Raw genomic sequence first — 23,688 nt, forward strand, 5'->3', positions numbered from 1 at the left:
TTGTTACATATGCATAATAGACCAAACTATTTGACATTACAGCAAGTAATTCACCATAGTAAAAAATAGCAAAACGTAATAATTTGAAAGTAAATTATGTTTCAAGTTGCGTTCGCGTTTTTCATTGCATTATAAGATTTTGTTCTGTTTGGCTTTGAAATTAACACGCAAATACTTTTTAAACTTACACTTTTACTGTAAAACTTCAGTAAAAACATTTTTTGAATTAAATTTTCATCAATATTGCATTGAATTTTGATTCTTTGTTTGGATTTTCATTGTGACAACACAACGTATAACTGACTGTGAGAGAATTTGGTTTGTTTCTCTCTAATAAATAAACCTTTTTTTTTTAATGTTTGTCTCTGTGATTTATTAATTGTCATACCAACAGCTATGGGGAACTGTAAATGTTTTAATACGAATGGCATATCAAGATCTCCTTAGATGTCTAATGTTATCCCCTGAAAATGTACTACATTACCTTTCTTGGATACGTCCTTCTTTGAACAGTAATCCAGCCGGTAGAAGACCAGATGGTGTTAACGGTTGTAGATATTCTACGTGAAATTATAAGTTGATGTTTTCATCTTCCGCACCATCACCACCAACTGCTTCAGCAGAGTCTATTGAAACGCATTTAACCAATTTGCAGTGTAACCAATCAATAATTTTCACATTAATTCATTTGACTTCACATTTCTCGGTGCTAGGATTGACCGTGTATTAATTTTATCTGTTTTTAACCCTTCGGGATGAAATTCTTCAATTAGATTTGGACATAATACGTCTTTTTTATTTGGGAACTTAAAGTGAGGAAAACGTTAAAATTCATAAGAGCTGAGAGAGCAGAAACTGTGTCTGACAAAAGTATTTACACCAATGAGAGGTGAGAGGACCGCGGGTGTGGCTGAAAATGGTTAAGAGGAGGATGGGACTTGAAAAAATCTTTTGTAAAAAGTCTCAGGATATTTTTATGTAATAGAGATCTGGATACGACTACAGTGATCCCTCGCTATATCGCGCTTCGACTTTCGCGGCTTCACTCCATCGCGGATTTTAAATGTAAGCATATCTAAATATATATCACGGATTTTTCGCTGGTTCGTGGATTTCTGCGGACAACGGGTCTTTCAATTTATGGTACACGCTTCCTCAGTTTGTTTGCCCAGTTGATTTCATACAAGGGACGCTATTGGCGGATGGCTGAGAGGCCACCCAATCAGAGCACGTATTACGTATTAAATAAAACGCCTCAATGATATACGATATGCTTTCCTCGCAGTGCTTTGCATACTTGAAAGCTCTAACAGCCCGTATTGATTTTTGATTGTTTGCTTTTCTCTGTCTCTCTCACTCTCTCTGACATTCTCTGCTCCTGACGAAGGGACTGTGAGCAGAGGGGCTGTTTGCACAGTGGCTGTTTGCTTAGAAGATACGGATGCTCCTCTAAAAAATGCTGAAAGACTACCTTCACATTGATCCCTTCATTGCACCGCTTTATCGCGGTGCTTGCATACTTAAAAGCCCAACAGCCCTATTGATTTTTGATTGTTTACTTTTCTCTCTCTCTCTGACATTCTCCGCTCCTGACGGCGCACCTTTGAAGAGGAAGATATGTTTGCATTCTTTTAATTGTGAGAAAGAACTGTCATCTCTGACTTGTCATGGAGCACAGTTTAAATTTTTGACTAAAGGGTGTTATTTCATGTCTAGAGGGCTCTAATAATGTTACAAAATGTATTTAGAAGGTCGTAAACAGGTTTTCAATGCTCTAACTGTGAAAATATTAGATTTATAAATAAAGAATCCTACTTTGTGGAAATTCATTTATCGCGGTAGAGTCTGGAACGGATTAACTGTGATAAATGAGGGTTTACTGTATGTTAATATCTAGGGCCTGACATGGAGGTAGGGATATTTCTTTGCCTTCAGAGCAGCTTAACAACTTTTTAGAGTGCTGTCATGCAACTCCCTAAATAATAAAAACCATCATTTAAAAACTGCATTTTGTGTTTACTTGTGTTATATTTGACTAATGGTTAAATGTGTTTGATGATCAGAAACATTTTGTGTGACAAACATGCAAAAGAATAAGAAATCAGGAAGGGGGCAAATAGTTTTTCACACTACTGTATATACAGTGGAACCTCGAGATACAAGTTTAATTCATTCCAGCACTGAGCTTGTATAGCAAATTTCTCGTATCTAGAACAAACTTCCCCATTGAAAATAATGGAAATCCAGTTAATCCGTTCCGCACCCTCAAGAATATCAACATAAAAATCAATTTTCCTAACAAATAACACTGATAAATAATATATACAAGTGGAACCTCGGTTTGCAAGTAACTTGGTTTACGAGTGTTTTGCAAGACGAGCTAAATTTTTAAATGAATTTTGACATGATAAACGAGCGATGTCTTGCAATACGAGTAGTATGGATACACTTTGCTGAACGTCATGTGAGCATAACTGAGCTGATGGTTCTTCTCTCTCGTGTGCATCTCTCTCCTTATCTCTCTCGCTCATGCACGCGTCTCTCTCTCTCCTTATCTCCCTTGCTCGCGCCTCTCTTTCTTTCTTTCTTTCTTTCTTTCTCTCTCTCTCTCTCTCTCTCCTCCTAAGGGCAATCGTCTCCTATTCTCCATCTGCATGTCCACGATATTTTTGGATACGCTTATAAAGCGAACTGCTACAGCGAAACAATGAAATCACAAGCGCACAAACGCGTAGATCCTCACGTTACGGGAGAACAAGGAACACTGAGTGAGCTGACGGGCTGGCAGCGTCAGCTTGGGTGAATCCCCGAGTCGAGGCGGATCGGAAAACGCGTCACGCATAACCACAGCCTGGGTTATGGCTCGTTACGAGCCAATACTCGTATTTAGATCCGAATTTTTCGCATATTCTTTCCTCTTATCTTGAATTTCTTGTATACAGAGGTGATCGTATCTAGAGGTTCCACTGTATATATATATATATACATAAAAAATCCAACATCTGTCTGTCCGTCTGTAGGTCTGTTCGATTTTCACGAAAGAACTACTTAACAGATTTAGATTGGGCTTTTTTCTATAATTTGCTTGAATGTTCCAGTTGATTTTTCGACCTCTCTCACTGTGCTAAGTATCAGAGTTCACTTGTGGTATCCATTTATTTGTGCAAATGCAGGACGAGGGGAGAGGGGCGGGGCCCTCCTCACTCACGCACCAGCTTCAGGATGTATCTTACATCTGCTTAGTTAGCGAATGAGAGAGCTACTTAATGGAGTTAGATTGGGCTTTTTTCTGGAATTTGCTTGAACATTCCGGTTGATTTTGTGACTTCTCTTATTGAGCTAGGTATCATAGTTCGCTTGCGGCAGAGTTTCTCAACCTTTAATTATTTGTGACCAGAGTTTTCATAATAATTTTAATTGCGCCCTCCTAACGTTTTTTTGAAACCCTAATAAAATGTATTCCTAGATTTTTTTACTGCCGATACACCGCTACAACTTTTATTATGCCTACTTAACTTTTAGCGACATTTATCTAACTCTATTTTCATTTTTCTAGTATCAGAATGTAGTTTAAGTTAATTTGTTTTGGTTTCAATAGATGGATTTTTCATATTTTCGATTCTTGTTTTTTTTTTTCATATCTTTGCGCCCCCTTTTTTGTTATTTCACGCCCCCCACAGGTTGAGAACCGCCAGCTTGCGCTAATGATTTATTTGCACAAATCCGAGAGAAGCTGCGGGCCAAGGGGAGGGGCAGCGGGCCAAGGGGAATTGGGGGCGGGGCCCTCCTCACTCACCTACCAGCCTTGGGGTGTATCTTACATCTGCTTAGCTAGCAAACGAGAAAACTACTTAACGGATTTAGATCAAGCTTTTTCTAGAATTTGCTTGAACATTCCAGTTGATTTTGCGACTTCTCTCATTGCGCTAAGAATCATAGTTTGTTTGCAGGAGTGATATATTCGCGTTAATCCGAGACAGAGGCTGCAGGCTGAGGAGAGGTGGACATCAGGAGGAGGGAGACGGGCGGGTCCCTCCTCGCTGTCCCGTTTCACTATTACAAGGGTGGAGCCGCAGGGGACAGCTAGTCTGTTAATAAAATGCTCCCAGGGAATGTGTTCTTTTAAAATTGTGATCAAACTTGACACAATTTATCTATCCCAGCAATCATGGCGGAGATATTAAGACAAGGAAATTATGGTACCAAAGACCATACTTATGTTTCAGTGGGGTCTTCAACAATCGCTTATCCATATTCAATTGAGTCAGAAGTCTTTCCCATGAATTGATGGATGACATCCCCTGCTGTCCATACCCTGACTACTCTGAAGATAATACAATTGTTTAAAAATAGATCTCAATTAAAAAAACAAAACACACACACAAAAAAAACAGGTCGTATGCCTATCATCAACTAGGATAGGCTGTTGCTAGGTAACGGAGAGTGGCGACTTTCCATGTACAAAGTTTTCCTGTGGAAAAAAACAAAGTAATGTGCATAATGTTGTTTTACAGAAGCTCATTAAATACAGCGAACTCAGAGTATTGGGACCCCAGCAATTCCTGCACACTTTCATTGTGTTTTACGTTTTAATTGTAATTGGATACAGTTGCAGGTTTTGCCATCATCTTAACTCAATAACTCATTATGACAAAGTTAAAACGTGTTTTAGGAAATGCTCACCAATTTAATTAAATATCAGTTACTGAAATCTCTCATTACTGAAAGTATTCGGACCCTTTGCTGCTCCACTCCACATTATGCTCAGGTGTATCCTGTTTGCTTTAACTCTCCTTGAGATCTTTTGAGAACTTGATTGGAGTCCTCCTCTGGCAAACTGATGTGACCAGACATTATTTAGAAAGGCCCATGTGTTCCTGTGTAAAAAAGGTCCAACAGTTCACACTGCATGCCAAGATAAAAACCAAGTAATGACGTCCAAGGAACTTTCTGTAGACCTCCATAATCAAATTATGGTGAGGCATAGATCAGGTCAAGGGGATCAAAAACATTTCTAAAGCATTCAGTGACTCCCAGAATTGTGAAATGGAAAGTGTTTAGAACCATCAGGGGGTCTCTTCCTAGAGTTGGCCATCTGGCCAAACTGAGGAATCAGCCAAGAAGGGGAAAGGGGATCGAAAACCCAAAGGTCACTCTAACAGAACTTTAGAAGTGCTGAGATTGGAGAACCTTTTTGGAAGGATGACCATCTCAGCAGTACTCCATCAATTAGGTGTTTATGGTAGAGTGGCAAAGAGGAAGCCAAACTTGAGTGACTGTTTAAAGAACTATGACATCATGAGGACAAAGCTCCTTTGGTCTGATCAGACAAAAACTGAACTCTTCAAACTCTGGTGAAGACCAAGCATTGCTTATCACCTACCTAATACAAACCCTGTGCTGAAGTAGTGTGGTGGCATTATCATGGTATAAGGGTGCATGGACAGAAAGGCTGGTGAGAATTGAGGGAAGGATAAATGCGGCCATATTTAGAAAGGTGTTCCAGAGTGCACATCACCTCAGACTGGAGTGACGGGTCACCTACCAGCGTGACAATGACCTGAAACATACAGCCAAGACAATGCTGATGTGGCATCAGGATAAGTCTGTGAGTGTCCTTGAGTGGCCCAGACTTATACCCCATAGAACACATGGAGAAACCTGATGATGACAGTTCACAGATGCTTCCCATCCAAATCTAATGGCGCTTGAGTGGATTGGCCAGCAAGAAAGCGACAAACCATTTTGAGGAGTCTTTCCAAGGAGATTTTAAGCTGGAATTTCTGCCAAGGGAGCTTCTACAAAGTACTGAATACTTTTAGGAATGAGAGATTTCAGTTTTTTTTTTTTAATTGTAATACATTTGCAAACCTTTAAAAAAAAAGATGTTTTTGGTTTGTCATTATTAGTCATTGAGTGCACAACGATAGGAAAATGTCAAATTTATCTATTGCCACACACGTGCAAGTAGGAGGCAGCTAAAGGGCTTCAGTAACTGTAATTCTACATCAGACCGTGGACCCAGTGTGGTGTGCTGACTGTCTCTCTCAGTTCCATGCAGACCATTCTTGGGAAATCCTGCCAGGTTCTGGAGCCTCTGAAGACATCACTTCTGGTTATGGAGCCTGTGATGACATCACTTCTGGTTATGGAGCCTGTGATGACGTCACCTCCAGCTATGGTGCCTGTGATGACGTCAAATCCAGCTATGGTGTCTGTGATGACGTCACTTCTGGCCCCCAAAGACGTCACTGCCAGTTACAGAGCCTGTGATGACATCACTTCCGGTCCCCGAAGACGCCATTTCCTCCACTGGCCTTTAAAGTTGCCATCTTACATCCACAATTCTGTTTTAGACTCAGTCTTGCACACAACTCTCTTCAATTTCAACCTTTTGCAGCCAGGGCATATTATACGGATGGCTGCCCCAAACCTTTATGATGTCTGTTGGTCGTTTTTCTGACACAATTTAAAATTAAATAAAGTGTGCAGAAAATGAAAGGGATCTGCATATTTTCTGAATCTGTATTTGCAAATAAAATCTGCATTTTTTAAATTACTAAAAACAATTGTCACGTGTGTGCACATAGAGGAAACCTTAAGGGCTCTGGTGATTGTAATTACCCGCCACTCCAGGGGATGGCACTGTGTTCTAATGCCTTTTGTCTTCCTCCATCTGCAGACCGGATGATTGACAGCTGTAACATCTCTGATGTCACTTCCAGTGTCTGTCCGCCTTGACATCCCTCTTCCTACCGACTACTCCACTGTAAGAGAGTAGACAGACCACGCTAAAGAGTAGGGGCACCACCCTGGTGAACACGTATAACTGGAAAGAAAACAAGTAGTAATGGCAAAAATGTCTTTTCAGATGCGAATTCCAAAAGTGAACTGTTTTCAAAATGGCGGCACTTCCATTCATAAGTCCTACTGGCAGGAAGAGGTGGGTCCAGGTGGACAGACAGAGGAAGTGATGTCAGGCATGTTACAGCTGTCAATCATCTGGTCTGCAGATGGAGGAAGGGAAAACTCATTAGAACATAGTGCCATCCCCTGGATGGGCAGGTAATTACGATCACCAGAGCCCTTGTGCAGTCCCCTATGTGCACACACACGACAAATGTTATGTATTTCACTCCAACTCATTGCAAATCAAACATGACTAGTAAACTGTAACATGTCAGGATCAATAAACGCACCCTTAGGATGAGGTCAGTGTTCCATAACGTGCACACTTGTAAATCTGTAGCTTTAATCGGCATAGCTGCGAGAGGCATATTGTTTATTTTATTATTATTATTTATGCACCTACTATGGAGACAGTTTAATGCGTACCTGAAAGAAAAAATCCAAGACAGCACTCTGGTTGCCAGGAGAATGAAACGTTTCCATGGCGACTCCCTCCTGCACACATTCGGCCTGCTCTTGTTCAAAGAGGACGTCCACGGTGTACTGGTGAATCTTCTCATTAGTCATGTTGATACACAGCTAGAGAAAGCAGACACAACAAGTGAGAGAGTTGAATGGAGGGCTTCGCAAACCAGACGTCCCAAACTCAAGGCACAGACTCTGAGAAGAGAAAAAGATTAGGTAGGAGCTAAATTATGGAACATGAAAACTAGCCTCTGCCTTGGTCCTTCTTTAATAAAATATGAGGGATAAAAATATCAAAAACCCGTAAAAAAAACAAAAATACTTTCCTCAGTTATGTCCCTGTGATGGACATGGGCCGGGATGTCCCTCTACAAAAGAAAGCAGCCTTTTCAGGGAATTACATTCCCCGGGACGCTAGATGGCAGCTCCCCCGGATGGGAATGGTTTCTCGGATTCACGCAGGGCAGCATGGGACATGGAGTCCAACTCTTCAGCCCTGTTGGGTGTCATGGGCGCCGCCACGGGGAGCTCACCAAGAACCCGGGGACTATTACAGTTACGCCAACCCGGAAGTACTTCAGGGTCACGAGGACGGAAGCCCGCAGTACTTCCGGGATATGTGATAAAGGTGTTGACCCGGAGAAGCAATACTTCCGGGTTATAGACTTTAAAAGGACTCTGGGAAACCCCAGCAAGCTGAGCCGGAGTTGGGTGGTAGAGGACGGAGCTGCTGGGAGTGGAGGATTGTATATTTATTATTATTGTGATTATTGTATTGATTAACAATTGTGGAGTGTGCGGTGCTTTGGGCACAATAATGGAAGAAATATTATTAAGGATTCTTCTTGTACTTTTACAAGTGTGTCTGGGACGTCTGTCTGGTGGTTTCAATGGGGTAACAGCGCCTCTAGCGTCCACAGTCCCATATAAAGATTAAGTGACAATTGTCACTCATGCACATCTGTGCATCACTCTCTGGGCTCATCTAAAGCAGGTATTACCATCCTGGCCCGAGAGGGGGGCGCTCATGCTAACCTTCTCTTCCTCTTTTACCTCTGCAGCACTGAGAAGACGCCCAGTGAGGACAATTGACTTTGACCATTCTGGTCCCCAACCTTTAACACTAGAATTACCAGAGCCTATGAAAAAACTCGTAATTCCGTCCCACCTTAAACTGCTTCTTAAATCCCTTCACACCTCTCCGCCAGCGCCCTTTGTCTTCTAAATGTGCAGACATGAAATGCGTGTGTTCCAAACAACGATCTATTATTTCCACTCTAAAACTCCACTTCACTCCCAGATACTCAATCAAGCTGAAGTTCGTGTACGTTCTAAATTGGTGGGGGGATGGAATAGCCGGCTGCTCCAAGCTTCTCTTTCTCTGGACATTTAGAAGACAAAGGGCGCTGGCGGAGAGGTGTGAAGGGATTTAAGAAGCAATTTAAGGTGGGACGGAATTACGAGTTTTTTCGTAGGCTCTGGTAATTCTAGTGTTAAAGCCGCCACTACCAGAAGGAAACAGTCAGTTCGGATTCAACTAAACCAGAGAGTAGTGTTCCGAAAAACCTAAGGGGGTCTACCGACATATCGGCTTACTCACCTTGCACTTTTGTTGTTGTTTAATTATAGAGGCATATAGCGGTCGCTTTTTTTTGTTCCATTCCTTTGACTGTATTAAATGGCGATGACCAGGTTGGCACCCCAAAGATACACCGTTAAGACACAACATTAACACTAGAATCCCTGAAGCCTACGAAAAAACATTAGCATGACCCTGCCAGATCTACACACTAGCAAATTGCTCACGTATCAAAGTGACTTTAGCTGCAGGTGGAAGCCCCATTTAACTTTACGGTGCCAAGCAGAGTTGCGTTGTGGTGCAGAGCAGCCGATTAGCAGGGGAAAGTGACATGAAGAAGCTATCTGTTGTTATGGTCCTGCCTTTGTCCATTGTGATAGCGGTCACGGAACATCTTAGCTTGGATTGCCGCTACAACAAACAGTTCTGAGCAGGCATCAGCCACAGCACTGCTCTTGTGAAAAGAATGGAGATAAATGCCATCAACTCAGAGAGGGAGAGGCAAGTTTGTTGTACCTAATTGGAATAGGAGGGGTCAAAGCTACTCCTTTTCACACAACTTTGAAATAATGTGAAAATTGGTAATATAGACATGTGGAATGTTGTTTATGATATTTTGAGATTGCTGATCATAAATACGATCATACTTATGATATCGGATTCTTTACCAGTGGTCCACGGGGCCAAGATTTCTGAAATAGAGGCTGCATTGGACCGTGTCGCCGACGATGAAGTATCTACCTTATTGCGGCATGTTGGCACTAATGATATTTATTTACAGCAATCTGAGGTATTAAAGAGGAACATCCTCTCTCTATGCACCAAAGCTAAAAGAAAATGTCACAATTTAGTTGTATCTGGTCCCTTACCAAGATTATATAGAGGGGATGTGATTTATAGCAGATTGAGCTCCTTCACTGCTGGCTAGAAGCCTGGTGTGCAAATAAAAACATAGCATTTGTGAACAATTGGGATGATTTTTGGGAAAGGCCTGGATTTTTTAAAAGAGATGGTCTTTATCCTAACTGGAGGGGATCTTATGTATTAATCCCAAAATATGGCAGCAAAACTGCCTGGTTGACTGATTAGAGCACCATCCAGGCCGCAGTCATGTGATCTTAAATCACAGGCTGTTGTTTATCCCACCTGTTACTTTCCTGAAGCTGTTACCCATAATCCCTGTTGTGGGCATCCAGTAAATTTAGTCTTGATGCAAACCTTAAATTACTTGATAACCAAAAAATAAGGTGTATAATTAGACCAAGGGATAAAACCAGACCCTCCACCAGGGGCATCTGTAATAGAAATTTACTTCAAATTAAAACAAAAAATATATCAGCAGTTCAGAAAGAACCATGCAGTTTTAAATGCTGTTTATTGAACATTCGCTCTCTTGGCACTAAAGCTGTTTTGGTAAATGATATTATATTAAGTACAAAATCTGATCTGTGTCTTCTCACTGAAACCTGGCTTAGTAAATGTGACACTGTTCCCTAGCTGAGGCGTCACCAGATGGATACTCGTTCCTTCATAAGTCTAGAGATTCTGGTCGAGGAGGAGGCCTTGGAATAATTCATTGTAACAAAATGCAAATCATGTCTAAAATTTAGGCAACTTTACATCCTTTGAGGCATTCATTTTAAATATTAAAACAGATTCCAACACAATTATAGTGCTAGTCTACAGACCACCAGGGCCATATTCATTGTTCATGACTGAATTTAGCAAACTCTTATGTGATTTGGCTATAAATTATGATCACGTAGTTCTGATGGGGGATTTTAATGTACACATTGATGTGGACACTTTTAACAAATGTTTTACTTATTTGTTAAATTCAGTAGGATTTTGTCAGATTGTCAAAGGTCCAACTCATAATCATAACCACACATTAGATTTAATTATAACTTACAAAGTTGAAATTAAAAATTTAAATATTACTCCATTAAATGAAGTTATTTCCTATCACTACTTACTTACATTTGATTTAGTCCTGCAATTGCCAACGCACTCACAGATTAAAACAAAGACAGTGCAACATCTAGATTGTAATTCTGCTTCAAAATTTATAGATACCTTGAGTAAGTCGAGTGTAATTGTGGAAAACCATTTAGATCAGTTAACATCAAATGTAAACGTGGAAAACAATTTAGATCAGCTAATATCACATTATAATGTGACCTTGAGAGATGCTCTGGACACAGTGGCTCCCCTTAAAACAAAAGTGATCAAAGCACATAGAAACTCTCCCTGGTTTAATGAAAACACTTGAGCTCTTAAATTACAGGGCTGAAAACTAGAGCGCAGATGGAGAACAACAAAGCTACATGTCTTTCAAATTGTATGGATGGAGAGTGTTAAAAAATATAAAAAAGCTCTCTTTAAAGCTCGCTCAGAATACAATTCTACAATAACAGATAGGAATAATAAAAATCCTCGAGTACTGTTTAGAAGAGTGGCTAAATTAACAAATGGGAATTCAGGTCTACAGTGCAAAATACCAACAGATATTAGAAGTACAGACTCCTTCAATGAGAAAATTAAAAATATAAGATCCCAGATGTCAGCATCACAGTACAAACCAAATACTAGCTTAGCAGACGCTGCCGCACATTGCATTCAGCACTTGTTCCCTAGAACAAGTGTTCTATTTGTTCCCTAGATCCAGTGCCAACAAAACTAGTAAAAAGTGCAATGGATGTTCTATTCTAAACATTATCAATAGTTCATTACTGCATGGCATAGTACCTGATGCACTAAAAGTGTAAGTCATTAAACCATTACTTAAAAAGTCAGACGCAGACCCACACATACTAAATGATTATAGACCTATTTCAAATTTACCATTTCTCTCTAAAATATTAGAACAAGTAGTCGCCAATCAGCTTCAGTCACATCTTACGCATTACAATATATTTGACAAATTCCAGTCCGGTTTCCGCACTGGTCATAATACAGAAACGGCACTAATGCAGATTGTAAACAACATTATGAAATCCTCTGATGAAGGAAACTCCACTGTAACTATGTTGTTAGACTTAAGTGCAGCATTTGACACCATTGACCATTCTATTTTACTGCACAGGCGTGAAAATTATGTTGGGCTTACAGGCAGCGTGCTCGCTTGGTTTAGTTCTTATTTATCAAATCGATTCCAATATGTACAGAAATGTGCTGACAGGACTCCATCATTATACACAGAAGTTCAATATGGTGTCCTGCAGGGCTCAGTACTCGGACCTTTACTGTTTTCACTTTACATGCTTCCACTGGGATCTCTCATTAGGAAACATAATGTTCATTTTCACTCGTATGCAGATGACACCCAGTTATACCTTTCATTTAGATCAAATGAAGTTTCTCCGATGTTGTCTTTAATTAGTTGTGTTAGTGAATTAAATGGATGGATGAGAACTACTTGTCTTTAAACACAGAGATAAAACAGAAATGTTAATTATTGGAGGGAATGGCGTTGATCACAACAATATTCTGTCATCATTTAACTCAGTTGGAATCACCATTAATTTTACTGAATCAGCTCGCAATCGAGGAGTTATCTTTGACTCTAGCAAGTCATTTAAAGTTCACATTACAAAGTTGTCCAAATCCTGTTCTTCCATCTTAAAAATGTTAGGAAATTAAGGCGCTTTTTAAATAAACAGGATTCTGAGAAATTAATTCATGCATTTATTTCTAGTAGGACTGACTACTGCAATGCGGTGCTCACTGGATGTTCAAACTTTTTTCTTTACAGCCTCCAGTTAATCCAAAATGCTGCTGCAAGAATTATTACAAGAACAAGAAAATAGGAACACATAACTCCAGTTCTTAAATCCTTATTTAAATCCTTACACTGGCACCCGGTTAAGTTTAGGGCAGATTTCAAAATCCTCCTTTTAACATATAAAGCATTAAATGGCCGAAGTGGGGCTTACTTGTCTGAACTTATCATGACTTACAAACCTGAGCGCACATTAAGATCTCAAGATGCCGGTCTGCTGCTGCTTCCAAGGATTAATAAAATAAAGTGGGAGGTTTAGCTTTTAGTTACAGGACCCCCTAAACTGTGGAGTGGTCTGCCTGCCACTATAAGAGATGCCCCTTCGGTCTCAGCTTTCAAATCCCAGCTGAAGACTCACGACTTCAGTTTAGCACACCCTGACTAGAGCTGCTGTGATCTCTGTTGTTGGTCATTAGCACCAAAACATAAGTAACATGATAGTTAGAATTTGTTATTCACCCTCACCTATTTCTGTTTCTCTTCTCGGTACTCACATGTGGCACTTGGTGCCACTGCCCACCTGCCAAGTTGTTCTGCCTGCCTAAGGTAAAGTCATCTCTGATGGAGGATCGCTGGAATCGCGGGGTAGAGGGGTCCTTTCATTGGATTGGCTGGCCCAGCACCTGTTTCAGCTCTGGAATGGCCAATAAGGGGAGGCAGCTTGATGGCTGAGGTCTCTAGGACTCCAAAATCCTATGATGCAATTTCATCTACTGTTAAATTCTGGTCTGTACTTGTAACATTTTTTATTTTTATAATGTACCGAGGATTTGTTCTGTTCTGTGTATTGTATTGTATTGACCCCCTCCTTTTGACCCCCACTGCACGCCCAACCTGGAAAGGGGTCTCTCTTTGAACTGCCTTTCCTGAGGTTTCTTCCATTTTTTTCCCTACAAGGGCTTTTTTGGGAGTTTTTCATTTTCTTCTTAGAGAGCCAGGCTGGGGGGGCTGTCAAGAGGCAGGGCCTGTTAAAGTCTATTGAGGCACTTCTTGTGTAATTTTGGGCTATACAAAAAAGAAATTGTATTATATTGTTTTGTATTGTCCTAAACCTTTAAGAGCCACTCGCAGAAGGTTACAAATTTCAAACATAGGCATGTGAGGTATCATTTAAGACTATTGAAGGTCACTGACTACAATTATAATGTTTTGATCCTTTACTAGTGACCTAGCCCACTATGGACTTTTATCAGAAGGTGAAAATGACAATGGGAAATATTTAAATATTTAAGCACATATTTCAATAACTTAAATATTTGACACAACTATTCTTATTTTTTATGTACTTGTACCTCATGATGTAAATTGTCACATTTCTGACAAACACCCCAATTTAGGGTGGCATATGCTAATTTAGATTATTTTTACATCATTTTATGACCTGAATAGTACCAATCAGAAAACATCATCGCACAAATGCGATATTATTTGAAAACGAGCAGCATGAGATCGGGTGTGAATTTATGCTGCCGCTGTTAGTTACAGTCAGATTAGGAGGAGGGGTGTTAGGGTGTGATCGTGACTGAGAGAATAAAACTGAAAAGAGCTAACTTTTACAAGTACAATAAATTTATACCCAATGTCCCATATATTTGTCTCTTTCTTTTTTTCCAGCCCATCTAATGATACACTTCACCAAGGCATCTCCATTCTTATCCTTGGGAGGGGGATACGATCACTTTATCCAACTCCCAAAAGTGTCAAAAACAAAATCCAAACTGATGTTACGGATACTTTTATTATATTAACAACCCTCAAATCACAAGACATCCACAATAAGCCCACACTTTTCCATCAAAACAAACACTCACAGCACCCCCCTAATACTCAAACTTCTACCTACCCACATGGTCTTGTGGAACAGTACGGACAGTGTGCCACGTTTAAAACTGACGATAGCTTTGCTTATGGCTGTTCCCTCCCAGCGTGCAGAGCAAATCCCAGCGAACACAATGGAAAAAAAATAACAAAAAACGCACGAGCACGAGATGCACAAAGCCCACCAAGACGGTATCTCTATATATAATCTTCATTTGGATCTTGATCTTTGTTTGTCCGTGAATGAATTAGAAGAAGCAGCACTAGATGGCAGTAGAGAGACAGCTAAAACATAGGCATTGCATTAAGAATCTCCTCCAGGCTTATACTACTGAAGACTGTAGTACGCCAGTCACACCTCAAAACACAGACATTCAAACTAAACAAATTGTTGTGCTTTAAATTAACTAAAGAGATCTTCATTTAGATCTTGATCTTTGTTCGTCCACGAATTCCACTCATGCGTAGACCACCTTCCAGTTTAGTACGTGGTTGTTACTCACGGATGTCAGCAATGTGCCAGAATAACTAAAGGGGTGGTGGACAGTGTTATGCTGGTTAGCTCCTGAGGCCTGGTTAGAGAATGAGATTGCCGAAGATAAAAGGTACGTGCCTGCGTAACATATGAATGAAAGCAAGACAGTGGGTAAAATGAATGACAATGTAACAGCACGTTCCAGAAATTATTATTGTTACGTTGTGGCCGGCGAGTGCTGCGCGTCTCACAGTTGTATTGTGGCTTGCACACATGTCAGTGAAGTGATCCCTATTTATGCTTTAAAGAGCCTGGATACCTATGTGTCCCCCTTTTATAACCATTGCTCCGTGTATATTGCCTTACTCTTTGGATTGCCACAAAGCAACCTGTGAGATTGGAGAAAGGTTGAGAAGACATTGTGAGAGGAAACTACAGCGTCGTGAAAACGAGACGGACTGTGAATGGACAGAAACAGAAATGCTGCCACCACATAATTACGATTCGGACAGTGATTCCGAGCAGGCCGTTCCTATCGAATCAATGTCCAAGGGTTTTCGTTTGTAATTTTGTTTCCCTTATAAAAAATCATAATGCTATGCGACGTAGGGCCCAGTTCATGACTGACTGCTAGCTGCGTTTAAACAGGGAGCCCTTCACAGACAACTTTAACACGCGCAACGTAGTTGGGCGCACATGGCTAGTGTTTAATAAAACTCTTCGTTTGGGTTTTTATTTTTTTCCCTGCCTTTTCTTATAACCCTCTCCTAGGTAAACAGGTGAATGCACGTCCCCAAAGCTTACACTGGCTTCTGTTACTACCATATCCACGGCACCGGGAGGCTCAGTACCCAAGTCTCCATGAGACTCAACGTCTCACAAAAACAATAACTTACATTGAAAGAAACAGGGGTCTAAATATGAGAAATCCACGAAGAATAGCAAAAATCACAAAAACCAAAGAATGAATCACATTTGGCCAGCACGGTGGCGCAGTGGGTAGTGTTGCTGCCTTGCAGTTAGGAGACCCGGGTTCGCTTCCTGGGTTCTCCCTACATGGAGTTTGCATGTTCTCCCTGTGCCCGTGTGGGTTTCCTCCCATAGTCCAAAGAGATGCAGGTTAGGTGCATTGGCGATCCTAAATTGTGCTTGGTGTGTGGGTGTATGTGTGCGCATGCCCTGTGGTAGGCTGGCACCCTGCCCGGGGTTTGTTTCCTGCCTTGCGCAGAACCCCGTGATGGATGGGTGAATCAAAATTGCAAGGCCAAAGTTTCAGTACCAACTCGAGGGTGTCCTTTTACACAGCTGGCACCACGCTCGAGAGAGGGGGCGCCACTCAAGAAAGAGGGATTCAGACACACGAGGATACTGCGGAAAGGTGCTGAAGCTACAAGGAGGTAAACAGATATCAAACATTTACACATTTTACTTTGTTACCCATTTTCAACAGGTAATGCGGTTAGTATGGCATAACTACAAAGAAAAATTAAAACCAGTACCAAAACATTCAAATGAAAACAAAAAGATTACATTGAAGTACTTTTGCACATCTCACCGTACTTACAAATGATTTAAAACAAGTTCACGGACATCTAACCTCGCAGTTATTGGAATGCTATTGGCAGATACACTTCATCTTTTCTTAGCTCTTAAAAATGTTATACGCTCTAGATGGCACATGAACGACTAAGTGAAGAAGAAAGAGCAGCGCATCGAAACAGAGAGAAAAGAAGGCAAAAAAGGTTGCACAAGAGAACAATAATAAACTATGTGCAAATTCAGAAAATAGGGAAAGTAATAATCAGCCCGGACGTCCCGCGAGAGACATTTTAACGTCCCACAAGACAGCTGCTGTGCAGGGTTTTAAATGATCGACGTGCAGTGCGACAAGCAGAACACGCAGCTCAGCAGCTGATCTGTCCGCATCTCCTTAGATGGCGTTCAGCTGCCCCCCCAGAGTAGGGGGGAAAGAGGGTGAAGCAAGGACAGCTACTGTTACAGGCTTTGAATTGAACGATGCGCAGCACGAGAAGCAGAACACGCAGCACTGAAGGTGGAGCAGTAAGCAAGCAGGTGATCCGTCCACATCTCCAAAGTGTGCATTCAGCCTCCCCTTTCACAACGCGAGCGGTATAGACGCAAAGTGGCGCGCCCCCAGGCATATATATATCAGTGTTTCCCAACCTCAGTCCTGGGGACCCCCTTGGCTGCATATTTTTCTTACAACCAGTTTCTGTTTTTAATTGGACTCCTGGGCTAATTAAGTTCTGTGTTTAGGGAACAATATAGAAATTACACAACTAAGTCTGGTACATATATATATACACACACAGTATCTCACAAAAGTGAGTACACCCCTCACATTTTTGTAAATATTTTATTCTATGTTTTCATGGGACAACACTGAAGATCTGACACTTTGATCCAATGTCAAGTAGTCCGTGTACAGCTTGTATCACAGTGTAAATTTGCTGTCCCCTCAAAATAACTCAACACACAGCCATTAATGTCTAAACCGCTGGCAACAAAAGTAAGTACACCCCTAAGTGACAAGTGTCCAAATTGTGCCCAGAGTGTCAATATTTTGTGTGCCCACCATTATTTTCCAGCACTGCCTTAACTCTCTTGGGCTTGGAGTTCACTAGAGCTTCACAGGTTGCCACTGGAATCCTCTTCCACTCCTCCATGATGGCATCACAGAGCTGGTGGATGTTAGAGACCTTGTGCTCCTACACCTTCTGGTTGAGGATACCCCAGAGAAGCTCAATAGGGTTTAGGTCTGGAGACGTGCTTGGCCAGTCCAGCACTTTTACCCTCAGTTTCTTTACAAAGGCAGTGGTCGTCTTGGAGGTGTGTTTGGGGTCCTTATCATGTTGGCATACTGCCCTGCGGCCCAGTGAGGGGATCACGCTCTGCTTCAGTATGTCACAGTACATGTTGGCATTCATGGTTCCCTCAATGAACTGTAGCTCCCCAGTGCTGGCAGTACTCATGCAGCCCCAAGCCATGACACTCCCAGCACCATGCTTGACTGTAGGTGAGACACACTTGTCTGTACTCCTCACCTGGTTGCCACCACACACGCTTGACACCATCTGAACCAAATAAGTTGATCTTGGTCTCATCAGACCACAGGACGTGGTTCCAGTAATCCATGTCCATAGTCTGCTTGTCTTCCGCAAACTGTTTGTGGGCTTTCTTGTGCATCATCTTTAGAAGAGGCTTCCTTCTGGGACGACAGCCATGCAGACCAATTTGATGAATTGTTCAATGGGTGTATGGTCTGAGCACTGCCAGGCTGACCCCACCACCCCTTCAACCTCTCGTACGTCTAGTTTCATAAGACAACCTCTGGATGTGATGCTGAGCACATGCACTCAATTTTTTTGGTCAACTATGGCAAGGCCTGTTCTGAGTGGAACCTGTCCTGTTAAACCAGTCGCTGTCTGTCTGGCCACCGTGCTGCAGCTCAGTTTCAGGGTGTTGGCAATCTTCTTATAGCCTCGGCCATCTTTATGTAGAGCAACAATTCTTTTTTTTCAGATCCTCAGAGAGTTCTTTGCCATGAGGTGCCATGTTGAACTTCCAGTGCCCAGTATGAGAGACAGAGTGTGAGAGCGAGAACAGCAAATTTAACACACCTGAGACCTTGTAACACTAACGAGTCACATGACACCGGAGAGGGAACATGGCTAACTGGGCACAATTTGGACACTTGTCACTTAGGGGTGTACTCACTTTGTGAGGTTAAAAGTGCTGAGCCTTTACAGGAAATTAAGAGCAGACCAGACTGAAGTGTTTGAAATGATGAAGGGAATTAGTCCAGTAGATCGAGACGGTGACTTTAAAATGAGTTCATCAAGAACACGGGGACACAGTTGGAAACTTGTGAAGGGGAAATTTCACACAAACATTAGGAAGTTTTTCTTTGCACAAAGAACGATAGGAATAAGCGACCAAGTAGTGTGGTAGACAGTAAGACGTCAGGGACTTTGAAAACTCCACTTGATGCTTTTTTGGAAGAAATAAGTGGACAGGACTGGCGAGCTTGCTGGGCTGAATGGCCTGATCTCGTCTCGAGTGTTCTAATGTTCTAACAGTGAGGAGGTGGGTGGCAGTGGAGAAGGTGAGGGCAAAATCAGTGGACAATGGGCTCATTCACCCTGGATGTGGTTCAATAGGTGGACACGTAGTTAATAAACTTTTATGAATTTTAAAATTTTGGATTTTTTTTTTTGGATAACTGAAAGTGCAGATGGAGGATCCGCAGTTGAGGGTAGACCACCACACACACACACACACACACACACACACGCACACACATCTAAATTAATGAATAAATCTCAGTGCACTTTTAGGCTGAACTACTGCTCAGTGTTTCGGTGGGCTGCCCTCCTGTTACCCATCCCAAGGTTTCCATCTCTCCTCCCTGCTCACCGTCATAATACTCGGCTTATTTTTCCTGCTTCAGAGTTCAAAGTCTCAGCCCGACTCGCCACATAATTGTCCTTCCAATTTGTGATGTCGTCAAACCTCCGGACGGCTGTAATTTTCTGTCCTTTGATCTCTCAGTGTTTGTTTCTCTGCCCCGCTCATCATGTACTAATCACTGTAACTAATTTAACCAAAAAAAAAAAAGAACAAATAGATGATTTAAAATAAAGTTTTGTGTGGTTTTTTTTCATAAATTTCATTTTCTTTTCTGCAGTTTGCATGTTTCTCCTTTCCTTTGTGGCTTAAATAATCCCATTAAAGATTTTATTTTCTCAAGACAGCACCACATGGCTTTGTCAGCTGCCGTGTTTGTTTTCCATTGCCTCATTTTATGATTGGCGTTTTTGATTGCAGTGCCCGTTTTCCAAAATGTAAACGATTACAAATAAACATCTGTTACATCTTAATTAATGTAAACCCTACATGAGGCGGCTCGGCACTATCAGATGCTATTTCTTTGATCAGGCACTTCAACGAGACTCTGCCCACTTCTCCTTCTGCTCAGTAGGTAGACTCCATAAAACCGCAAAACATCCCGCTGTGTGGAGATGACCTCATGGTGCCTGCGCCAAGACTTGGGGAGAACAAAAGACACCGCAGCAGCGTCAGCCAAGCGGCTCCTTCAAAGAAACAGACCTACGGAAATGCAGCCAGCCTGACCTCCAAGACTGGGAGCTACTCAGGTGTACAAGTCGCTACATAAGGCGCCATACAGTGAAAAAGACACAAGAACACTGAGAAAGATCAAGAACGGACACACGAGTGAAACACAATCGTCTGTCCACTGACAGCACTGACATGTGAGGGCTACTCACGGGTCTCCAGCAATGTCTACGTGTGCACAGTGGAGTCCATCATCCTCATCATCACATCATGGCATCTGCTTGGCTCAAGAAGGCAAAGTGCTGCAGAGGCTGGCAAAGGCGGCACATAATATGTCCAGCACCCCACTGCCTTCAGGACATAAATAATACTTAATGAATTAGATAGATAGATAGATAGATAGATAGATAGATAGATAGATAGATAGATAGATAGATAGATAGATAGATAGATAGATAGATAGATAGATAGATAGATAGATAGATAGATAGATAGATAGATAGATGAAAGGCACTATATAATAGATAGATAGATAGATAGATAGATAGATAGATAGATAGATAGATAATTTTTATTTTTAAAAAAACGTTTATTGATATAATTGTTAAAAAAAGTATATAACACCACACAACAGACAAAAAAAACACATATATACAGAAAAATAATCTTATTCAATATAACAAATGAAGAAAACATTTCCAAACCAATCTGTCCTACCACGCTCTAATTAAGTATATGTGTGGAGATATTATACCATCAAGTTTAACTCGTCGTCTTCACATTCACAGAGCACACTATTTACACACCATATATCCCTAAACCTTTCCAAATTCTTTGTACATTTATAAAAATTAAAATCCACTAAGATTCTACTTTTACATAACAGTTTGAAGACCCCAATGGTATCCTGAAGCCCAGCCCCACTGATCTTATTTTTGCGGGTTTTCCATATTGTTAGTTTTGCTTGCCCTATGATAAAGTTCACCAGGTTCACATTATTTCCTGTTCGTTTTGTTGCCTTCCACCCAAATAAGAAGCCCACCTCATTATAAACAAAACCCAATCTAACGATCAGATTTCTGATGACAGTGAAAAGAGGCTGAAGCCTCATACAAAACATAAAACAATGAAACACAGTTTCTCTTTCACCACAAAAAGGACAAGTATCAGTAACCCCAGGACTAATAATTGCTAAAAAGGAGTTCACCGCTAAAATGCCATGCAACAGCCTCCACTGCAGATCTCCCACCCGATGAGCCAATGGTGGCCTGTACAGCGACCTCCAGGCCGGCTTTGCTCCCTCTAGAACAGTAAGTTTCTCTCTCCACGGTGTATCAGGATGCGTCTTCAGCTGAGTTTGATGGTTGACAGTCACACACATTCTGTAAAGTTGTTTTCCAGTCACACACTGCAATGGTAAGTCCAGCAGGTTGCTTATGGACAGTGAGCCATTAGTTTTACTGTCTGTCCACTCACATGCCGGGGACACCACAAGTGCAGGAAAATCACAGTCACTGGAAGGGCAAATCTTTGTAATAAACAGATCTTCTATTTGTGTTACATAGTTCCTGATCAATGATGTTCTCAGTCTATCTAAGAATTTACCTAATAATCGCAGAGAGTGCACTCCTGTCTCCTCTGCTATTGTTATTGTGTCCTTCCAAGCAAATCTGTCCCAATCAATTAAATGCCGAAGTTTAGTAATATGGCACTGTGCAAAATTATAAGCAAAATGTTGTAATTCCCAAGAGCAGCTGACATGATGGTTAAACAGCAGCGGTTCCTCCAGTACCCAAAACAAGGAAGTATTTTCAAAATCCCTTGTGACCTTCAGTAGAGACCAAGCACTTAATAAACTTTTATAAAAGGCCGGTAACTGTGAGGTATTGATCTTGTCCACTTCACACAGCACTATGTTCTTCCCCAGTCTCATCTGTCCAACCTGGTCAAGAAAGAACCGAGCTAAAAAAGTCCATGGGTGCTGCTCCTGTGCATATAACAGTTTTTGTATTGTTTGTAGACGGAAAGCAGCCACTCGACTCCCAACATCCATAAGTCCTTGACCCCCTTCCTCCAGTGGTAAGTACAGCACACTCCGTCTCAGCCAGTGCATACCGTCCCAAAAGAAGTTCACAATAGCCTCCTGTACCTGCTTGATCAGCTGTGATGGGGGCTCCAAACAGATGCACTTGTGCCACAGGCTGGAGGTCACCAAGTTATTAACAACCAGCATCCTGCCCCTATAGGACATCTGGGGAGGATCCAGCCATTTTGCCAGTCGATCTTGAACCTTTTGGAGTAATCCTCCCAGTTCTTACTTATAAAGTGTCCATTGCCAAGGTAGACTCCCAGGTACAATAATCCTCCAGTGCTCCACTGCAGATGCCCCTCAAGCTGCAATCCTGCCCAGTCTCCCACTAGCAGAGCACTGCTTTTGGCCCAGTTTATTTTTGCCGATGACATTTTTTCATAAGTTCTTTGACAAGCTGTCAGCTTATCCACATCCTCCTGATTCTTGATGAGAACCACAATGTCATCCGCATAAGCCGTAACTTTAAATGGCTCCACTGTATATTCTGGGATAGACAAACCACTCAGCACTCTCCGCAACTCCTTTAAAATGGCTCCAATGCCAGTGCGTGCATAGCATTCCAGAAAGTGAGCAGCCCTGACGAACTCCTCTTTGAACTGTGAAAGGCACACAAGCCACCATTGACTTTCACTACACTAGAAATGTCACTATAGAGTAATTGAATATTGTTAACAAATTTCTCCCCAAAACCAAAAGCCCTCATCACATCCCACAAATGGGAATGACTGACCGATCGAAAGCTTTCTCTTGATCTAAGGAGAGTAAGCCAACTTTAAAATTAAGAAGCTCTGAGGAAGCCAAAATATCCCGAATTAAAAATATATTATTAAAAATGGTTCTGTCAGGGACACAGTAGCTCTGATCTGGATGCACCACTTTAGTCAGAACAGTCCGGAGTCTGTTGGCCAGGCTTTAGAAAAACTTATAGTCTGCGCACAGCAGTGACACAGGCCGCCAGTTTCGAATTTCACACAAATCTCCCTTTTTAGGAAGGAGGGTTATCACTGCTCTCCGACAGCTCTGGGGTAAGACACCCGCCCTGATGCTCTGTGTAACACTTCTAGTAAGTCTGGACCAATGAGATCCCAAAATTCTTTATAAAATTCAACTGGGATCCCATCAATACCGGAACCTTGCCCACATTAAGCCCCTTAAAGCATCAGAAAGTTCTGATAAAGTCACAGCTGCTTCCAGGTTTGTGACATCTCCTTTAGGAAGCTGAGGAAGATTCTGTAACAACTGATGGCAGTCCTTGTCATCTTGAGCCGTCTCTGCAGCATACAAAGTCTTATAAAAGTCCCTCACGATCTCCCTGATCTCCACTGGCTGCTGTTTCTCTGTCCCATCTGCTGCCCGCAAACAATATAAAACTTTACTTTGCGAGTTCTTTTTTTCAAGACTAAAAAAATACTTTGTTGGTGCATCCATTTCATTTAGGCTCTGAAATCTTGATCTCACCAGAGCCCCTTTAA

The 23,688-nt window shown here is 41.6% G+C and overlaps 1 protein-coding gene across 2 annotated transcripts in view; it reads right to left on the reverse strand.

The window, feature by feature from the left end:
• myo16 (myosin XVI) overlaps positions 1–23,688 on the reverse strand; it is a 743,507-nt gene that overhangs the window by 233,690 nt on the left and 486,129 nt on the right. For both annotated transcript variants that reach the window (XM_039745919.1, XM_039745918.1), the window contains exon 22: positions 7,336–7,488. In XM_039745919.1, the coding sequence (XP_039601853.1) occupies positions 7,336–7,488 (153 nt within the window). The remainder of the gene's footprint in view (positions 1–7,335; positions 7,489–23,688) is intronic.

Source organism: Polypterus senegalus, chromosome 2 (assembly GCF_016835505.1).
Source record: "Polypterus senegalus isolate Bchr_013 chromosome 2, ASM1683550v1, whole genome shotgun sequence".
Taxonomy (NCBI): Eukaryota; Metazoa; Chordata; class Cladistia; order Polypteriformes; family Polypteridae; genus Polypterus; species Polypterus senegalus.